General features: G+C 36.4%; 1 protein-coding gene across 1 annotated transcript in view; it reads left to right on the top strand.

The window, feature by feature from the left end:
• The window catches only part of Mfsd14b (major facilitator superfamily domain containing 14B), a 51,697-nt gene that overhangs the window by 22,339 nt on the left and 9,561 nt on the right, over window positions 1-19,797 (top strand). Inside the window, exons 3-6 of the mRNA XM_021215404.2 lie at window positions 5,055-5,117; window positions 12,746-12,873; window positions 16,122-16,236; window positions 18,842-19,060. Of these exons, the coding sequence (XP_021071063.1) occupies window positions 5,055-5,117; window positions 12,746-12,873; window positions 16,122-16,236; window positions 18,842-19,060 (525 nt within the window). The remainder of the gene's footprint in view (window positions 1-5,054; window positions 5,118-12,745; window positions 12,874-16,121; window positions 16,237-18,841; window positions 19,061-19,797) is intronic.

The raw sequence follows: 19,797 nt of genomic DNA, 5'->3' as shown, positions 1-19,797 counted from the left end.
GTGCAAGGAGAGGTGCAGGGAGAATGGAGGTCCCGCTGGATGGCAGGCTGCTCACGGAGGGCATCTTGACTTCCTCCAGAGGACTCCATGATCTAAATTTTTAATATTTGCTCTTACAAACTATAAAACATTTCTCTTAGAGCTCACTTAGGCATATCCCAGAAAAGTTATCATTTTTATTTGTGTCTAGCAAGTCTTTTCATCTTTGCTTTTGTTTTTGTTTTATGAGGTTTTTTTTTTTTTTTTTTTTCAATGACCTTAGTTTCGTCTCCAAGCATTTGTATAGTTTTTGTGGTTTCTCACTGTTTTATTGTATTGTTCTTTTAGGGTCTGCATGATTCTGTCAAGATCTTCTGGCTTTTAGAGCCTCTGTTAAGAAGTCTAGTGTAATTCTAATAGGTCTGTCTTTCTATATTATTTGACCTTTCCCCCTTACAGCTTTTGATCTGAGTATTTGGTGTTTTGATTATTATGTGACAGGAGAAATTTCTTTTCTAGTCCTAGATATTTGGCATTCTGTAGACTTCTAGTATATTTATGGGCATGTCTTTTTTTTTTCAAGGATTTATTTATTTTTATTTATATGAGTAGACTGTAGCTGTCTTCAGATACACACCACAAGAGTGCATCAGATCCCATTACAGATGGTGTAAGCCACAATGTGGTTGCTGGGAATTGAACTTAGAACCTCTGGAAGAGCAATCAGTGCTCTTAATCGCTGAGCCATCTCTCCAGTCCTATGGGCATGTCTTTCTTTAGGTTAGGGAAGTTTCCTTACATGACTTTGTTGAAGATGTTTCGTGGCCTTTTGAATTTGGAATCTTTACTCTATTTTATACCTATTATTCTTAGGTTTGGTCTTTTCATTATGTCCTGAATTTCCTGGATGTTTTGGGTTAGGAACTTTTTTTTCTACTTTGTATTCTCTTTGACTGTTGTGTCAATATTTTCTATGGGTATCTTCTATGCCTGATAGTCTTTCTATTTTTCTTGTATTCTTTTGGTGATGCTTGCATCTGTAACTCCTGATTTCTTTGCTTGGTTTTCCATCTCCAGGGTCGCCTCCCTTTGTGATATCTTTATTGTGTCTATTTCCATGTTTAGATCCTGGAAAATGTTGTTCAATTCCTTCACCTGTTTGTGTTTTCTTGTATTTCTTTATGGGAGTTATTTTATGTTCTCCTTAAGGTCCCCTATCATCTTTATGAGATGGGATTTTAGGTTGGAGTCTTGCTTTTCAGGTGTGTTAGGATACCCAGGGTTTGCTGTGGTGGGAAAACTGGGTTCTGATGGTGCCAAATGGCATTGGTTTCTGTTGCATATGTTCTTGAGCTTGCCTCTTGCCATCTGGTTATCTCTGGTGTTAACTAGCCTTGCTATCTCTGACTGGAGTCTGTCCCTCTTGTGAGCCTGGTTATGATGTACCTCCTCAGGTCAGGCTGTCTCTGGTTGTGGGAGGTGGTCTGGAGCACCGGGTCTGTGAGCCTGGCTATAGCAGATAACTATATTATTTTGTATTTCTACTCATAGTGCATGAGTTTCTGTTGCTCCTAACCTTGTTTGTATTTAGTGTCATCAATTTTTTTTTTTTTTATCTTGCCTAATAGATCCAATAGATTGTCTTACTGATGTCTTGGATCTATTAGGCAAGATAAAAAAAAAAAAAAAAAAAAAAAAACCACTGAAGACAATGATTTGGTATACAATTTTAAATGACTTACTTTTTCATACATTTATTTAACTGTCAACTTCGATGAGGGTTATGTACCTTTGATATTTGGGTCACATTTTAATAGGGTTTTTGGTTTTTTTTTTTTTTACTGTAAGTGCTTTATTAAAATATTATAACAGTGCCATGCTATTGTAATTGATTTTAAAGATCACGTTGATATTCTTCTCGTTGTTGTTTTAAGAAAATAGAAAGCTCCATTTACTTTTTCTACTTTTTCTGTCCAAAACATAGGCTCCTAAAGTTCCAGCAGAGTTCATTTATAAAACAGAGGATCAATAGAGTTGAAATTTCGCATTCTTAGTTAAGTAACCAGAGAGTGTTATTGGTACTTCAGAATAACTATTAGTACTCTGAATCATGAATACTTGTAGTTTTCTCAACATGTCTACAGATTTTATGATTGTCAGACTGAGATGTCCATCAACATGTTCCTGGTGACCTGGTTTAATCAGACTGTCAATACATTGCACATAGCAAACATTTGCTTTTTTTGGTATTAATAAAATATACTGTCACAGTCTTTGTGAGTTCATATGTGCATTAGACCTATTGTGTCTGGAAGACTCAGTTTACTTGGAGTCATCCATCATCTCTGGCTCTTATAATTTTTCTGTCTTTTCTTCTGCATAGATCCCCAGGCCTTAGAGGAAGGGGGTAGCATACACAATATCTAAACAAACTTGAGCCAGACACAAATCCAAGCTCAGAGAAAGGGAAATGGGTACAAAGTTCTATTCTTAACCAAGAATATTTGCAATGAATACCTGCTTAGAGAGAGAAAGTCAGTTCTTTCCAATGGAGTGACACTGAGTAGGTCAACTACACTTTAGGGCACGCTCCATGTTCAGGAATATTTAGTCAACACAAAACAGACTTCGTAGGTGTGTGTGTGTGTGTGTGTGTGTGTGTGTGTGTGTGTGCGCGCGCGCACATGCATGCTTGTACTTTTTAAAAATTTCTTTTTTGTTTTGTGTTGTTTTGTCACTTTTTTCCCTGTTATTTTGTTGTTAGATTTGGGATTCTGTTCTTGCGGCTACCTTCTTTTAGGTTTGTTGAAGGATTACTTTCTTGCTTTTTCTAGGGCATAATTTCCCCCCTTTATTATCCTTTGAAGGGCTGGATTCGTGTAAAGATACTGTGTGAATTTGGTTTTGTCATGGAATACTTTGGTTTCTCCATCTATGGTAATAAAGAGTTTTGCTGGGTATAGTAGTCTGGGCTGGCATTTGTGTTCTCTTAGGGTGGGTATAACATCTGTACAGGATCTTCTGGCTTTCATAGTCTCTGGTGAGAAGTCTGGTGTAATTCTAATAGGTCTACCTTTATATGTTACTTGACCCTTTCCCCTTACTGCTTTTAATATTATATCCTGATTTAGTGCATTTGTTGTTCTCATTATTATGTGTTGGGAGGGATTTCTTTTCTGGTCCAGTCTCTTTGGAGTTCTGTAGATTTCTTGTATGTTCATGGGCATCTCTTTCTTTAGTTTAGGGAGGTTTTCTTCTATAATTTTATTGACAATATTTGCTGGCCCTTCAAGTTGAAAATCCTCATTCTCATCTACTCCTATTATCCTTGGATTTGGTTTTCTCATTGTGTCCTGGATTTCCTGGATGTTTTGAGTTAGGATCTTTTTGCATTTTGCATTTTCTTTGATTGTTGTGTCCATGTTTTCTATGGAATCTTCTGCACCTGAGATTCTCTCTTCCTTCTCTTGTATTCTGTTTCTGATGCTCACATCTATTGTTCCTGATTTCTTTCCTAGGATTTCTATCTCCAGAGTTGTTTCCCTTTGGGTTTTCTTTATTGATTCTACTTCCATTTTTAGATCTTGGATGGTTTTGTTCAATTCCATCACCTGTTTGTTTGTGTTTTCCTGTAATTCTTTAAGGGATTTTTGTACTCCCTCTTTAAGGACTTCTGCCTGTTTTTCTAAACAGTGTACTCCTGTATTTCTTTAATTGAGTTATTAATGCCCTTTTAAAAATCCTCTACCAGCATCATGAGATATGATATTAAATCCAAATCTTGCTTTTCGGGTGTGTTGGGGTATCCAGGACTCGCTGTGGTGAGAGTACTGTGTTCTGATGATGCCAAGTGGTCTTGGTTTCCGTTAGTAAGATTCTTACGTTTGCCTTTCGCCATCTGGTAATCTCTGGTGTTAGATGTTCTAGCTTGCCTCTGGCTGGAGCTTGTTCCTCCTGTGATTCTGTTAGCCTCTGTCAGCACTCCTAGGAGTCCAACTCTCACCTGAGTCAGCACTCTCTGCAGGCAAGCTCTCCTCTGGCAGGGAAAGTGCACAGAGGTCTGGAGCTTAGCTCTGTCTCCTGCCTGAAGATGAAGGCCCAGAGGGACCCTGTTCAAGAAGCTCTGTTGCTTCTGTAGCTTATGTACTCTCCTGCGCTGACTAGCCTCAGAGAGACCCAGGATATGAGATGGTGATCTTGCCTGAGTTCTGGGGGTCAGAGCTCTCCCTGGAGGCCAACTCTTCTCTGGTTTGGAAGGTGCTCAGAGTAATAGGGTTTTTTAAAAAAAGATAATTTGTGAGTATGTGTCAGAGTAGCATGTGCATGAGAGTGTAGCTGCCCACAGAGGCCTTAAAGGGTATTATATCCCCTGAAACAGAGCTATAGTCATTGTAAATTATTCCATGTGGCTACTGGGAACTAGTCTTGGATCTTCTGAAAGAGCATCGGGGACTCTTAACTCAAGTCACTGGAATTTTTTTCCCTTAAATTGGATTGTTGGTGTTTATTACTTATAGTATCTTCTTTTCCCCCATATATATAGTTATCTTTGATTAGGTGCTGTTCATTGTATTTGGGCAAAAATGCTTCCATAAAAGCTATTTTTGAGTTTTCTACAAGCTAGATCAGGATTGCTGTAATGAGCAGTTAAAGCTTGATATTTTTTTCTGGAGTACCCTCAAGTGATGAACATAAGTTCATCCTTGAGTTTTATATCATCCTTTGGGAATAAACACTTATGTTGCAGAAAAAAAAATATTATTTATTGGTTACTCCTTTAGCTGTAATTTATGATAAAAGCACCTATGCTGAGGCTTACGTTGTTCGGTTCTTACATAGTGTTTTTATTATGTTACTGCCCTTTTATGTCTTCAAGATGTTTGTTTTATTTTTGAGAGGTTTTGCTCTAGCCCGGGCTGAAGGGATTTGCTCATTTGTTTGTCTTTTTAAGACATTTATAGTTAATATTTGACTTTACAGTTGATCTTATTTGTTTAGCCTTCCAATAATAAAGTATAAAATCTTCACCTTTAATTTGTATTTGAATATGTCTTAATGTTTGTTTGCTTTTGTAGGTTTTACATGAAACATTTCCTCAACACACATTCCTCATGAATGGGCTTATTCAAGGTGTAAAGGTAAGAACAGTTGTGCAAATTTATAATGAGTTCAAACCAGGAATCCCTATAAAGATCAAAATATATTACAAATACTTACAAAGCATAGATAATTTAATATTTAAAAAGCCCTGTGAATTCTTTACATGTTATATAGCATCATATATTGTATGTGTCTGACTCTTTAAAGGACTGTTCTTCAGTGTTTGTTGCCTCCTGGAATTGTGGGAACAGGAGAGGGTATAAAAAGCCAGCAGAGGCTGAGAGATGGGGAGAGGAGTAGGATTCAGGAGTCAGGATTCAGGATACAGAAGAATAGGGTGAGAGAGTACAGTGAGAAGAGAAAACAGTTGGTAACAGTTGAGACAGTAGAAAGCTGAGCTGAGCCAGGGAAAATATTGTTAGGAGACAGGAGAAGAAACCATGAAGAACACAAACAGAATTGCTGAAAGAAAAAAATAAAGTTAAGCATACAAAAGGCCTCAGGCCATTTTTACTTATATGTACATGACAATCTACAAGAGTTTAATTATAATATATAAACCTTTAATTGCTCTTCCAGGCAACAAAATAAAATGAATTAATTAACTCTGCTGTCTTCTTGGACATTGAGACTGAGGAAAAAATAAACAATCGAGTTGGAGATTTTATTTGTCTTTTGGCCAGGCCAGTGCTTAGTCCAGAACTTTCCCTAGCTCTCCTTGACTTGATATAATTAACCTTTCATTTTTTTATGTTAGTAAAATGTATATCAGAAATTATGAATAAATTAAAATATGTATTACCTTAAAATTTATGGCAGTTTTATTTAGCCTTTCTAGCTTATATAATACTTGTCTGTGCATAATACTGTGTGTTAACATAATTCAAAATAAAATCATACTTTAGTAACTTGATCAGCATTAAGTAAAATTAATATTAGTCTTTGGGTGTTTTTTTTGAGATTTAAGAATTCTGACTAATAATAACAAAGTAATGTTATTCTAGAAGACAAATAGAAATAGAATTTTGGTTTATTCAAGAGCACGAATAAATATTGAATTTCAATAACTGCTGAATTTTAATATTGAACTGCAGTGAATAGTTTATACTTAATCACTAATAATTGAATGTTTTGTTTTCATGGTAAAGATAAAAAGTCAGAAATCTATAGTAAAGCATAGGTTTGTTAACATTTCTTAATATTAGCAAGGAGTTGTGGTATATGCTTAATTTTGAAGTTAAAGTAAGAGACTCAAGAGTTTGATCTACAAAGCAAGTATCAAGCTAGCATAGACCACAGAATGAAACCTTGTCTTATTCCACATTCAACCGCCTGGCAAAACAAGCCTAATTTCTTAAAAAACAAAACAAAACAAAAAACTAAACATACACACACATACATACACATATACATATACATGTTTATCTCATGATAAATTTAGCATTTGAAAAACAAAAGTGAATTTAATTTGGGGGATAAACTATGTTTACATATTGTTTTCTTCCTAGTTAGTTGATTTCCTATTAAAATTTTAAATTACCTCTAATCTTTCAAAGCTGCTATTTATAAGACCCTATTTCAGGTATCAAGTGTACAGAGTTGAAAGAGAACCACACCCAGTGACATTAATGTGCTTTTAATCCAATAGAGAAGATAAAGTAACAAAAAATTGTGGTAGAGTATTGAAATTACACTAAAAGAGATAGATACCAGGTGGGAGAAGTATGTAACGCCCCTTCCTCTTCATAAAGAACTCTGCTCCAGTATCTTAAGAGACTAGATGCTTTTTGCTCCTGATTAAAAAAAACAAAACAAAACAAAAGAAAACAAAACAAAACAAAAAACAACCCAGCAATTTACTGGCTTTAGGTGTGCCATCAGAAGTGTTTTACTTATAAGCCTGTTTAAACAAAAGAACATGCTATGTTCAGAAAACTGTAAGTGTTACATGTTGTGATGGCATAGCATGTGTAAGGGCTAGATTTTAGGGAGTTTTATTTGCATGATGTGTAGAGGATTTTAAAAATAAGTTATAAAATTAACTACAGAAGTAATATAATGGCCACCTAGATACTCATTACCCAAGTTCATATAAATATTTTTCTACATCTGTCTCATCTGTCCACTGCCCACCTACCTCCTATTGGAGATAATAATTTAAAAATGGCTAGCAGTGACTGGCAAATTATGGGGAAGGAGTAGTTTTGTTTTGTTTTGCCTCCCATTAACCTTAGCTGTGTTGTTAAAGTTAAATTCTTCCTTTTTCTTTTGTTTTTTAATTGATCTTATTTATTCACTTTGCGTTCCAATCACTGTCCCCACTCCCCCTCCCCACAGTCACTTTCCCCATCCTCTTACCCCTCTACTCTGAGAGTGGAGCCCCCTGACCCCCTAGTATCACCCCACCCTGGCACATCAAGTCTCTGCGGGAATAGGTGCTGCTTCCCAAGGTCAACAAGAAAGCCAAGTTAGGGGAACGAACTCCACAGATAGGCAACAGCTTTAGCGATAGCCCTTGATTCAGTAATTCAGGACCTATAAAAAGACCAAGATGCACATCTGCTACATATTTGTGGGGTGTCTAGGTCCAGCCCATCTATGCTTTTTGGTTGGTGGTTCAGTCTCTGAGAGCCCCAAGAATCTAGGTTAGTTGATTCTGTTGGTCTTCCTGTGGAGTTTCTATCCCCCAAGAGGTCACTCAATCCTTCCCCCAACTCCACCATAAGAGTTCCCAAGCTCCATCCAATGTTTGACTGTGGTCTCTGCATCTGTCTGAGTTAGCAGCTGGGTGGAATCTCTCAGAGGACAGCCAATCTCTCAGAGGACAGCCATGCTGGACTCCTGTTTGCAATCATAACAGAGTATAATTAATAGTGTCAGGAATTGTTGCTTGTCCATGGGATGTGTCTCAAGTTGGTCCTGTTATTGGTTGACATTCAGTCTCTGCTCCATCCTCCATCCCTGCACTTGTAGGAGAGATAAAATTTTGGGTCGAAAGTTTTGTGGGTGGGTTGGTTGGTATCCCTATTACTCCAATGAGGTTCCTGCCTAGCTACATGAGGTGGCCTCTTCAGGTTTCATATCCCCACTGCTGTGAATCTCAGCTATGGACGCTCATGTTGATTCTTGGGAGCCTCGCCTATTACAGATATTCCCCATACTGCCACCCCCTTTCATATGCAGTTTTCCATTCAGGCCATCTGACCATCTGGCCTGTATCTCCCCACAACTGATCCTTAATCTTCCCCCCATTCCTCTACCCACCCCTTTTTCCACTCAGTTCTCCCCCTCCATCTGCCTCCTATCACTATTTTATTCCCCCTTCTAAGTGAAATCCAAGCATCCTCACTTGGGCCTTCCTTCTTTGGATTTGTGGCATGTAGTGTGAGTATCCTTAGTTTTATGGCCACTATCCACTTAAAAGTGAGTACATGCCATGCATGTCCTTTGGGTACTGGATTAGCTTAACCAGGATGATATTCTTAAGTACTATTTGCCTGAAAAATTCTTGTTGTCTTTGTTTTTAATAGCTGTTTAGTATTCTATTGTGTAGCAGTATCAAATTTTCTTTATTCATTCTTCTGTTGAAAGACATCAAGGTTATTTCCAGTTTCTGGGTGTTATGAATAAAGTTGTTGGGAACATAGTTGAACAGGTATCCCTGTGGTATAACTGGACATCTTTTGGGTATATATAGCCAGGAGTGGTACAGCTGGGTCCTTAGGTAGAACTATTTCCAGTTTTCTGAGAAATCACCAGATTGATTTTCAAAGTGATGGTACAAGTTTACACTCCCAAAAGCAATGGAAGAGTGTTCCTCTTCTCCACATAGTCTCAAGCATGAACTCTCAGTTGAGTTTTTGATCTTAGCCATTCTGTAAGATAGAATCTCAGAGTTGTTTTGATTTCCATTTCCCTGATGACTAAGGACTTTGAACATTTCTTTAACTGTTTCTTGCCCATTCAAGATTACTCTGTTGAGAATTCTCTGTTTAGCTCTGTACCCCATTTTGTAATTAGATTATTTGGGTTGTTGGTGTCTAACTTCTTGAATTATTTATAAACTTTGGATATTAGATGTAGGATGGATGAAGATCCCTTCCCAATCTGTAGGCTGCAGTTTTGCCCTTATGAGTGTTTTTTACCTTACTTTTCAGTTTCATGAGGTGCCATTTATCAATTGTTGATCATAGAGACTGAGCCACTGGTGTTGTGTCATATACCAATAAATTCAAGACTGTTTTCACTTTCTGTTCTATTAGATTTAATGTATCCAGTTTTAAATTGAGTTCTTTGGTCCACTTGGACTTGAGGTTTTTACAGGGTGATAGATATGGAACTATTTGAATTCTTTTATATAGAGACATCCAGTTAGACCAGCACCATTTGTTGGAAGATGCTTTCTTTTTTCCATTGTATGGTTTTTGTCTTCTTTATCAAAAATCAAGTGTCCATAGATGTGTGGGTTTATTTTAGGGTCTTCAACTCGATTCTTTTGATCAATGTTTGTTCCTATACCAATACAATGCAGTTTTTATTACTATTGCTTTGTAGTATAGCTTGTAGTCAGGTGATACCTACAAATATTCTTTTATTGTTCATGACTTTTTTGCTACTCTGGGTTTTTTATTTTTCCATCTGAAGTTGAAAAATTGTTCTTTCAATATCTATAAAAGTTGCGTTGGAATTTTGATGGGAATTACACTGAATCTGTAAATTGCTTTTGGTAAGATGGCCATTTTCACTATAATCTTACCAACCCATGAGCATGGGAGATCTTTCTATCTTCTGATATCCTCCTCGGTTTCTTTCTACAGGAGCTTGAAATTCTTGTCATATAGGTCTTACACTTGCTTGGTTAGAGGTAATTACACCAAAATATTTTATATTATGTGTGGCTATTGTAAAGGTTGTTGTTTCCCTAATTTCTTTCTCAGTCCATTTGTCATTTGTATATAAGATGGCTACTGATTTCTTGGAATTAATTTTGTATCCAGCCACTTTGCTGAAGGTGTTTATCAGCTGTAGTTCTTCTCTAGTAGAATTTCTGGGATTGCTTATGTATACTATCATATCATCTGAGTATACTATCATATCATCTGAATATAGCTGTGCTTTGACTTCTTCCTTTCCAGTTTGTATCCCTTTGATCTCCTGTAGTTGTCTTATTGCTCTGGCTAGAATATCAAACACTATATTGAATAGATAGGGAGAGAGTAGACAGCCTTGTTTTGTCCCTGATTTTAGTGAAATTTCTTCAAGTTTCTCTTCATTTAATTTGATGTTGGCTATTGGCTTGCTTTATTTTGCTTTTATTACGTTTAGGTATGTGCCTTGTATCCCTGATATCTCTAATACTTTTAATATGAAGGTATGTTGAATTTTGTCAAAGGCTTTTTCATTATCTAATGAGATGATCATGTGATTTTTTTTTCTTTCAGTTTGTTTATATGGTGGATTTCATTGATTGATTTTCGTATATTGAACCATCCCTGTGTCACTGGGATGAAGTCTACTTGATTACGATGGATGATGTTTTTGATGTGTTCCTGGATTCAGTTTACGAGCGTTTTATTGAGTATTATTGCATTGATATTCATAAGGGAAATTGGTCTGAAGTTCTTTTTCCATGATTTTAACAGAGAAATATATAGACTAAGCAATTAAGCCATGTAAATCAAAAAAGACAAAATAAATACCCAGATTACCATCAAGGACATGGTTGTTTTTATCATTTAATAAAATGAATGAATGAATGAATGAATGAAGATGGTTTGAAAGGGAGGTATAAGGAATTGCATAATAGTAACAAGAAATAATACTGTAATAAATATCTCTATTCCTCTCTCTCCCTGCCACACCATGAGTGCATAGGCTTTCTGGTGTTTCTGTTGTTGTTGAAGACCAGCTTTAATCCATGGTGTTCTGATAAGATACAAGGAGTTATTAAGTTTTCTCGTATCTGTTGAGGCTTGTCTTATGACTGGCTATATGGTCAGTTTTGGAGAAGGATCTGAGGTGCTGAGAAGAAGGATATATTCTTTTGTGTGGGTGGAATAGACTGTAGATGTCTGTTAGGTCCATTTGATTCATAATGTGTGTTGTTAGTTTCATTATTTCTTGGTTTAGCTTTTGTCTGGATGACCTGTCCATATGGGGGTTCAATGTGTGATTTAAGTTTTAGTGGTGTTTCTTTTACAAATGTGGGTCCCCTTGTATTTGGGGCATAAATGTTCAGAATTGACATATCATCTTGGTAGATTTTTTTCCTTTGAGTATGGAATTTCCTTCCCTGACTCTTTTGATTAATTTTGGTTGAAAGTCTATTTTATTAGGTATTAGACTGGCTATTCAATCTTGCTTCTTGGGTCTGTTTGCTTGGAACACTTTTTTCCAGCCCTTTACTCTGAGGTAATGACTATCTTTATTGCTGAGGTGTGTTTCTTGTATGCAGCAGAATGATGGATCCTGTTTTTGCATCCATTCTGTTAGCCTGTGTGTTTTTATTGGGGGAAATGAGCCCATTGATGTTGAGAGATATTAATGACCAGTGATTGTTACTTGTTATTTTGGTGTTTTGGTGTCGGTGTTAGTTTGTGTGTATATGTGCTTTCCTAGTTTTTGCTGGTATGGAATTACTTATTTTCTATGTTTTCTTAGATGTAGTTATCCTCTTGAGTTAGAGTTTTCCTTCTAGTATTTTCTGTAGGGCTTGATTTGTGGATAGATACTGTTTAATTTCAGTTTGTCTTGAAATACCTTTTTTTCTCCATCTGTGGTGATTGAGTTTAGGTTGGAATCTGTGCTTTTTTAGAGGTTGCAAGGTATCTGTCAGGTTCTTCTAGCTTTTAGAGTTTCTGATAAAAAGTCACATGCGATTCTAATAGGTCTGCCTTTGTATGTTACCTAACCTTTTCCCCTTGCTGCTATTAATATTCTTTCTTTGTTTCTTAGATTTTGTGTTTTGATTACTATAGAGTGGGAGGATTTTCTTTTCTGGTCTAGTATAATTCATGTTCTCTAAGCTCCTTGTATGTTTATAGGCACCTCTTTCTTTAGATTGGGAAAGTTTTCTTCTATGATTTTGTTGAGACTATTTTCTGGGCCTTGGAGCTGGGACTCTTCACTTTGTTCTATTCCTATTATTAGGTTGGGTCTTTTCATGGTATGCCAGATTTCCTGGATGTTTTGTGTCGGGAATTTTTAGCTTTAACATTTTCTTTGACTGATATATCAATTTCTTTCATTGTATCTTGTATGCCTAAGAGTCTCTCTTCTATCTCCTGTATTTTGTTGATGATGTTTGCATCTGTTGTTCCTGTTCCTTCCTTAAGTTTCCCATCTCCAGGATTCCCTCAGTTTGTGTTTCCTTTATTGCTTCTATTTTCATTTTCGGGGGTGGGGGGAGGATGCCCCAGAACATTCTGGAGGCAAGAAAGATGGGTGCAAGAAGGGAATCTATCCTGTATGCTTCTGGACCAGCAGATGAAGGTAGGAGGAGAGGTGGTGGGATTATCTAAAGTTGGATTCTTTTCCTTCCTCATTCAGTGTCACATGTTACTTTTTTGAGAAGAGGAATTGAAACCAATAGATCTAGAAAGAAAGAATTAGAAGTAGTGGAGGGATAACATTTTAAATCTAACCTTTGCTTCTGTTAATTCTCTAGGGCCTGCTCTCTTTTCTGAGTGCTCCACTCATAGGCGCTCTCTCTGATGTTTGGGGCAGGAAACCTTTTCTCCTTGGCACAGTCTTCTTTACCTGCTTCCCTATCCCACTAATGAGGATTAGTCCATGGTAAGTTGCTGAACTCTTCACTATCATACTGGTGTGTTTTGAGTCCTATGTAAAAAAATTATTTTGGCCACTGCTCCTCATCCAAATATTCAAAATGTGAAATGATCCCAATGTTTTTGAGCACTGATATAACACAGTTATGACTAGGTCAAATGTATATAAACTTTATCTCATCATAATGAACAAGTATTTAAAGAAATGAAAAAGTATTTCAAATATTGTATAAAATGACTTAGGCTATGTGTATACGGGATATATAAAGTATGAATAATTTCTATTTTATACTTGGGTCCTATGCTTAGGATAGCTTATCATATATATACATGCAGAATTCCAAAAGGAGAAAAAATCCAAAACACTTGAATTTGAATCAGTTATGAACTCAACCTTTACCTTACTCTGCAGAATACTCTTTAACCATTTCAAAATAAACTACCTTACTTGAAGAAATTTAAAGTGTCTTTAAGAGTAGCTGGTATGTCATATCAGTTGTAGGGGGTCCGCTGAAAGTGTGGTAGCAGTTCCTGCCCTCACCACTGTGGCTTGGTTGACTTTGTGAATGTACTGTTTTTGTCATCTCATTGCATTATGGCACTAATGAGCATTATTTCACTTGTACACTCCATGAAGACCATTAGCTTATTCTAAAACATGATATGAATTTAATCACTTTTCCTATTTCAGTATAATGAATCCAGATAATTTAATTATCTTAGAGGAGTTAGAATTTTTCTCGTGTCTTTTTTTCCCCTTGTTTTAATTTTAATTTTCTTAGACCATGGAATAGTATCTTAGCCAGTATTTGAAAGAAGCCATCTAGGAAAGGCTATGGCAAGCGAGTTTCCTTGAGATGGGCCGCTGTTTTGCATGGCTGCAGTGGGTGCGCTCTGGAGAGGCCCAGCTGAGAATTCATTCCAGGATTCCTTCTCACTGGTGACATGCCTTTCCTGCCTCTGTCATAGCCTAGTGATTCCTGGGCATTAGCCACTCTATTGGGCAAATTTCCTTCACATCAACATAAAGATGAACTTGGATGAATTAATGCTGTTTAGATGAATTAATGACTTTATCAAATTCCTGATTTGATTCAAATAATTTTAAGAAGAAAGTTTTTTTTCTTTTCTTTTATTGGATATTTTTTTTATCTACATTTCAAATGTTATCCCCTTCCCCCCCCCCAGACCTCCCTCCCTCTGCTTCTATGAGGGTGTTCCCCCCACCCACCGGCCCACTCTCACCTCTCCACCCTGGCATTCCCCTACACTGGGGCATAGAGCCTTCACAGGACTAAGGGCCTCTCCTCCCATTGATGTCCAACAAGGCCATCCTCTGCTACATATGCAGCTGGAGCCATGGGTTGCTCCATGTGTACTCTTTGGTTGGTGGTTTAGTCCCTGGGAGCTCTAGAGGGTCTGGTTGGTTGATATTGTTGTTCTCCCTATGGAGTTGCAATCCCTTTTAGCTCCTTCTTTCTCTAGCTCCTCCATTGGGGACCTCATGCTCAGTCCAATGGTTGGCTATGAGCATCTGCCTCTGTATTCATCAGGCTCTGGCAGAACCTTTCAGGATATGGCATAGCTATATCTGGCTCCTGTCAGGAAACACTTGTTAGCATCAGCAATAGTATCTGGGTTTGGTGTCTCTATATGGGATGGATCCCTAGGTGGGACAGTCTCTTGATGGCCTTTCTGAGAAGAAAGTTTAAGGAGATGGTTTTAGTTGTTTTGCCTGAAAGATATAGTTAGAATCAAGAATAAAATGTGCTCCCTCCTCATAGAATAGTAAGTATAACCTGCATAATAAGGAATACAATGAGCTTTCATAAATTGCACGAAGAAGAAAAATAGTCTTGGGTCAGATTTGTGATCAAGTAAAAACATTCATTCTAGGTCAAATCCAGGGATGAAACCACAGATGTGCACTATGATAAAAAGTAAGGCCATGTGAAACTGTTGTTTTGAAATTACAAAGAGCTTATAGAATGAAGTACTACTTTGAACTCATTGTCAACATCCTTCTGTAATTACTGCTTTGTGTAACATTTTATCCATGATGTAATTTTATAAAGAACTTTTGTCTAAGAAAGTATAAAAAGGCCAGAGAGAGAAAATATAGTGTGGCTATTGGGGCTCTGCTCCATCTAACAAATGTATGTACGTGTGGCATTTGGGACCCTGCTCCATTCACCAAATGCATATATATCTGTCTATTTATATGTTTGTACAATATGTCTATATGTATGTATCTATCTATATGTGTGTGAATACATGCATATGTAGATATATTTGTATGTATATAAGTATGCATGTACACTTGTGAAATTGATGAAACAGATAGTCAGGCCCAGCCAGTGTGTGAGTGTGTGTGTGGGCGCGCGCGCGTGTACACGCATGCACATGCATGCCTGACTTTTGTTCTTTATTTTTCTTTCTCTCTGAAAATGCCAAAGGTCATTTTTAGTCCCAGAACAGTAAGAGTTAAATTGCCAAAAGCTGACAGTTTCTGGCCACAAGAACAGTAAGAGAGTTAAAACATGGCCAGAAGTCATCAACCTGGTGCTGAAATACTCTACCTATGAGAAAATACATTGGTTATCAGGAATTCTTGTTAATATTTGTAAATTTGTTGTCTACCATAATAATTTCATTTTCTAACACATAATTAATTTTTGCAAAATACTAACATGTCATAACTTTCTAGTGAGAAGTTTTAAAAATCAAATCCCGTTTGCTAGCCTAAATTATTCTACTCATGTTACTAGTCTTTTGTCTAGGTGTTTTAATGTCATCTGAAAGTAATTTTACCTCATTCCTTCTAGTTTTATGTATGTATTCACTGCTTTTTAAAACTTTATTAGCTAATAAATTAAAAAGATGATTATGGGTTTTCTATTTTGTAAAGACTTGCAATTTTTCTTCATTAGGCCTCAAGCTATTTTTTCTTTTCTTATTATTTCCTTTTTCTTTAAAACTGTTATTCTTCCTTCATTCTTTTTTCTTTTGCATTTTTTCTTTTTTCTTTTTTTGCCAACATGTATGCCTTTCAATATTGTCAAAACTCCAGTTAATTTTATATTTGCCTTCAAGTATATATATATAGATACCTGAGTTTATTTTTATTAGGGTATAATATTTACATCGTTATCTTTTACTTTGATTGCAAAACTCTCTTGAGTAATTCAGATAGTCTTTCAGTTGGTAGAAGATGATATCATTAATCATATTCTTTCTAAAACAATCTTTTTATAGGTGGTATTTTGGCATGATTTCTGTATCTGGAGTCTTCTCAGTCACTTTCTCTGTAATTTTTGCTTATGTAGCTGACTTCACCCAAGAGCATGAAAGAAGTACTGCTTATGGATGGGTAAGATAGTAAGCTTTTTGTTTGTTTTGTTTTGAAACAAAAACTTACATTGGCCAAGTTGACTTCAAACTTAGAATCTTCCTCTTAAGGGCTGGTAATTATAGGCTTTTAGTAATTTACCTGTCTTAGAATTTTTTTTTGTTACTTGGAGGCCTGTCTCAAATTCAATAAATATCTTGAACTTCATACGCTCCTCCCTCTACTTTCAGAATGCTAGGATTGCAGGCATTTGCCATGATGCTCAGCTTGTAGACTTTCTAAAAACTAGAGTAATAATTATCATTTTACTTAAAATTGACTGGAAACTGAGGTTTAAAATAACATCAGAAATAGATTTGAGAAATGCGAGGATCTCAGCAATGTGTCTCAGGTCCTCGTTTGAGACATAACACTGTGGGGGGGAAAGCCTATTCATTTAGCAGATAGTTGTCGAATAAATATCGAAAGTTTAGGAGACTTTTTTTGATAATTTGATATTATACAGTCTCATTCTCTCAGTTGATATTAGACAATCTCATTCTCTCACCATGATAATGATATTATAGTTACAAAAGGGAAGAACTATTAGAAAATGTAAGCAGAAACTTTTTTTTTGGTCAGAAGCACAGAAGATTCATTCAAGGTGGGCTGTGTTAGCCATCAGAGCTGTGAAAATGTGTTTTCCTTTCTGAAACTAGTGTAGCCAATTTAAGCCTACCCTTAACTATCTTAGAACTAAATGAGACTCAGACTATAGTTATTTTATTTGGCTTTGACAAATACTGGGGGTGGGGGTTAACCCCTAATCTACACCATGAAAGGCACCATGAGAGGAGAGATGGACAATATGGGTTTAGGTAATTTTAAACAAAAACATAAAGTAGCCTACTTGGCAGTATCATCAGGTGCTATGAGATCTTTGGCTTCATGAAAACCTAAATTATATTGTTCCCATAACACCTCAGAATGCTACCCTATGCTCACACAATATCTTAAGAGAGTAGAGCACTGCTCCCACAACTATTTGCATGTCTTTGCAATTTGTGGTGCATTTATGTGCCTGCCTGAATTTTTTTCAAATAAACTGTTAGGATCTCTGTCATCATCCGATACTTGATAAATACTGAGTTTCTGAAATTATTCCAAATGAAAGTTCTCCACATCTTTATTCCCCATTCCAAAATACAGTCTTTAAAACTTTTTAGCATAGAATATGTTTATATGTGTTATATTTTTGTATTCAGTTGTGGAATAATAGATGATATAAGAATGCCATTGATTTATCAGGAATCAAAGTCAGATGCAGTGATTTCTGTTGTTTCTTTTTAAATAACACTTTTACTTATTCTTTTAAAATTCCATACATGTATTTAATGTACCTTGATTATATCCATCCTATACTCCCCCAAATCCATCATGTCTTAAAATTTATATCCACTTTATTTTTTTTCTTAACTCACTGGGTTCTTATGTGACTTCTTTTGTTCAAATAGACTCTTCTAGTTTTAATAACTTATCAGTATGCTTTTGATACTCTAATGTGTATATAATTTAGAGAATGAATTCACATTATATTTATAAATGGAGAACATAGGGTGCAGTGTAATAAGGCTAACTAGCCATGGCCTCTAACCAGAAGGCTTCAACCTTTCCAAAAATCTTTTGTATTCTCTTTTGTATGGGTTTTGGTATGGGGATGCTAATTAATGATCATACCCAGGATCCTGAGTATGCTAGTCAGTCTACTACTTAGCTATATATCTCCTCCCTCCTTCCCTCCCTCCCTTCCCTTTTCCTTCTTTCAGTCACAGCTTTTTCTCTTAAGAAAACCAGCTTATCCCCTACCCCCACCCCTACTGTGGCAATGAAATAGCCATAAAGTCACAAATGGGTGTGTGGGAATGTATAATGTTTTTGAATGAACCAAGTATAGTTGTTTCTTAGAAATTTGTAGATTTCATCATCAGCTCTTCAGTGATTTTGTCTTTTGAGATAGTCTTACTCTCTAGCCCTAGAAATAGCCTTGAACTCAGATTATAGGCATAAACTACTATCACATGCTAGGCAAGTGCTGTGTTGCAGGAATTGTTTTCATACTCTTCTTTGCACATGTCTGTTTTCCAATTAAACAAAACAGTGAATGTTCTACGAAGAGAGCTTCTACAGTGTTAATTTATATCATATTTTAATCGTTGCTCCCCAGCATATCTTCACTACAGTGTGTGAATACATTTTTTAAGCAAAATTGCTTTTCTTCTTTTTAATTCTTAAAATTTATATGGAACATATTTGTCTTGCTGAAACTAAGAGAGGGGACTGGAGAGATGACTTAGCAGTTAAGAGCAGTTAGTTGTTCTTATAGAGGATTCAGGTTTGATTCCCAGCGCCCACATGGAAGTTCATAACCAAGCATAATTTTAGTTCTTCTTCTCACAGGCATGTACATGGTGCTTAGATAGTCACTTATAAAATAAATCTTTAAAAAATAATAATAATAAAACAAAAAATGAGAGGATAGCTGCAGCTATGCAGCTGTGTACCTGCAGTGTGTGGGACTCTGGAAACAGCATGCTCTCTCCACTGATGTTTCTTTTAGGATCCTAAATGATTGTACTTTTCCCCATAGGTCTCAGCCACCTTTGCAGCTAGTCTGGTTAGCAGCCCAGCCATTGGGACGTACCTCTCTGCAAACTATGGAGACAGTCTTGTTGTGCTAGTAGCCACAGTGGTGGCTCTCCTAGACATCTGCTTCATTTTGGTAGCAGTTCCGGAATCTCTATCAGAGAAAATTAGACCTGCTTCCTGGGGAGCTCAGATTTCTTGGAAACAAGCGGACCCTTTTGCGGTAAACTAAGACATGAAAATAATTACTTCCTATATATATTTTCTCTAAGAAAAGATTTTTATATACAGCTGCAAAGTTTCACAATAGTTGTCTATTTATTTCTTTTACAGTAAAAATAGGAAAACGTTAATTACAAGGAGGGGCTGAGAGACTAAGAAATACATAGACTTAACAATTAAGCCATGTAAATCATGAGACAAAAGGTTCAAAGACACAGTTGTTTTTGTCACTTAATAAAATGAATGGATGAATATGGTTGGAGAGGGAGGTATTAGGAAGTATATCATACTGACAAGAAATAATACTGGAATAAATATCTATACCCCTCTCTCTCTCCCTGCCACACCCACTTCAATAGCACAGTTGTAAACCAGATATTTGATCTTGTGTAGGCCACAGGTGGATGTCTGATATCTTCCTCTATTACTGTTGACCTGATTTTTTGAGTCAGGGTTTCCACTAAACCTGGAGCTTGCAAGACTACCTGACCAGTAAGCTCCAAGGATCTTTCTGTCTCTGCCTTCCTAGTACTAGGGTTATACGCAAGCACCATAATGCCTAGCTTTTTTATGTGAGTGCTGAAAATAGAACTTGGTTTCTTTTGCCTATATGGTAGTCACTTAGCAACTGAATCATCTCCCCAAATCCCTTGAAATTATTTTCTAAAATGATCACTCAGATTACTTTCTGGAGATCTTGCCTGTACTCTTGTGTGTTATATTATCAAAATGGTGGGA

The sequence above is a fragment of the Mus pahari genome, chromosome 16 (assembly GCF_900095145.1).
Source record: "Mus pahari chromosome 16, PAHARI_EIJ_v1.1, whole genome shotgun sequence".
Taxonomy (NCBI): Eukaryota; Metazoa; Chordata; class Mammalia; order Rodentia; family Muridae; genus Mus; species Mus pahari.
Note: the sequence above shows the minus strand (reverse complement) of the source record. Positions and strands in the feature narration are given on the sequence as shown.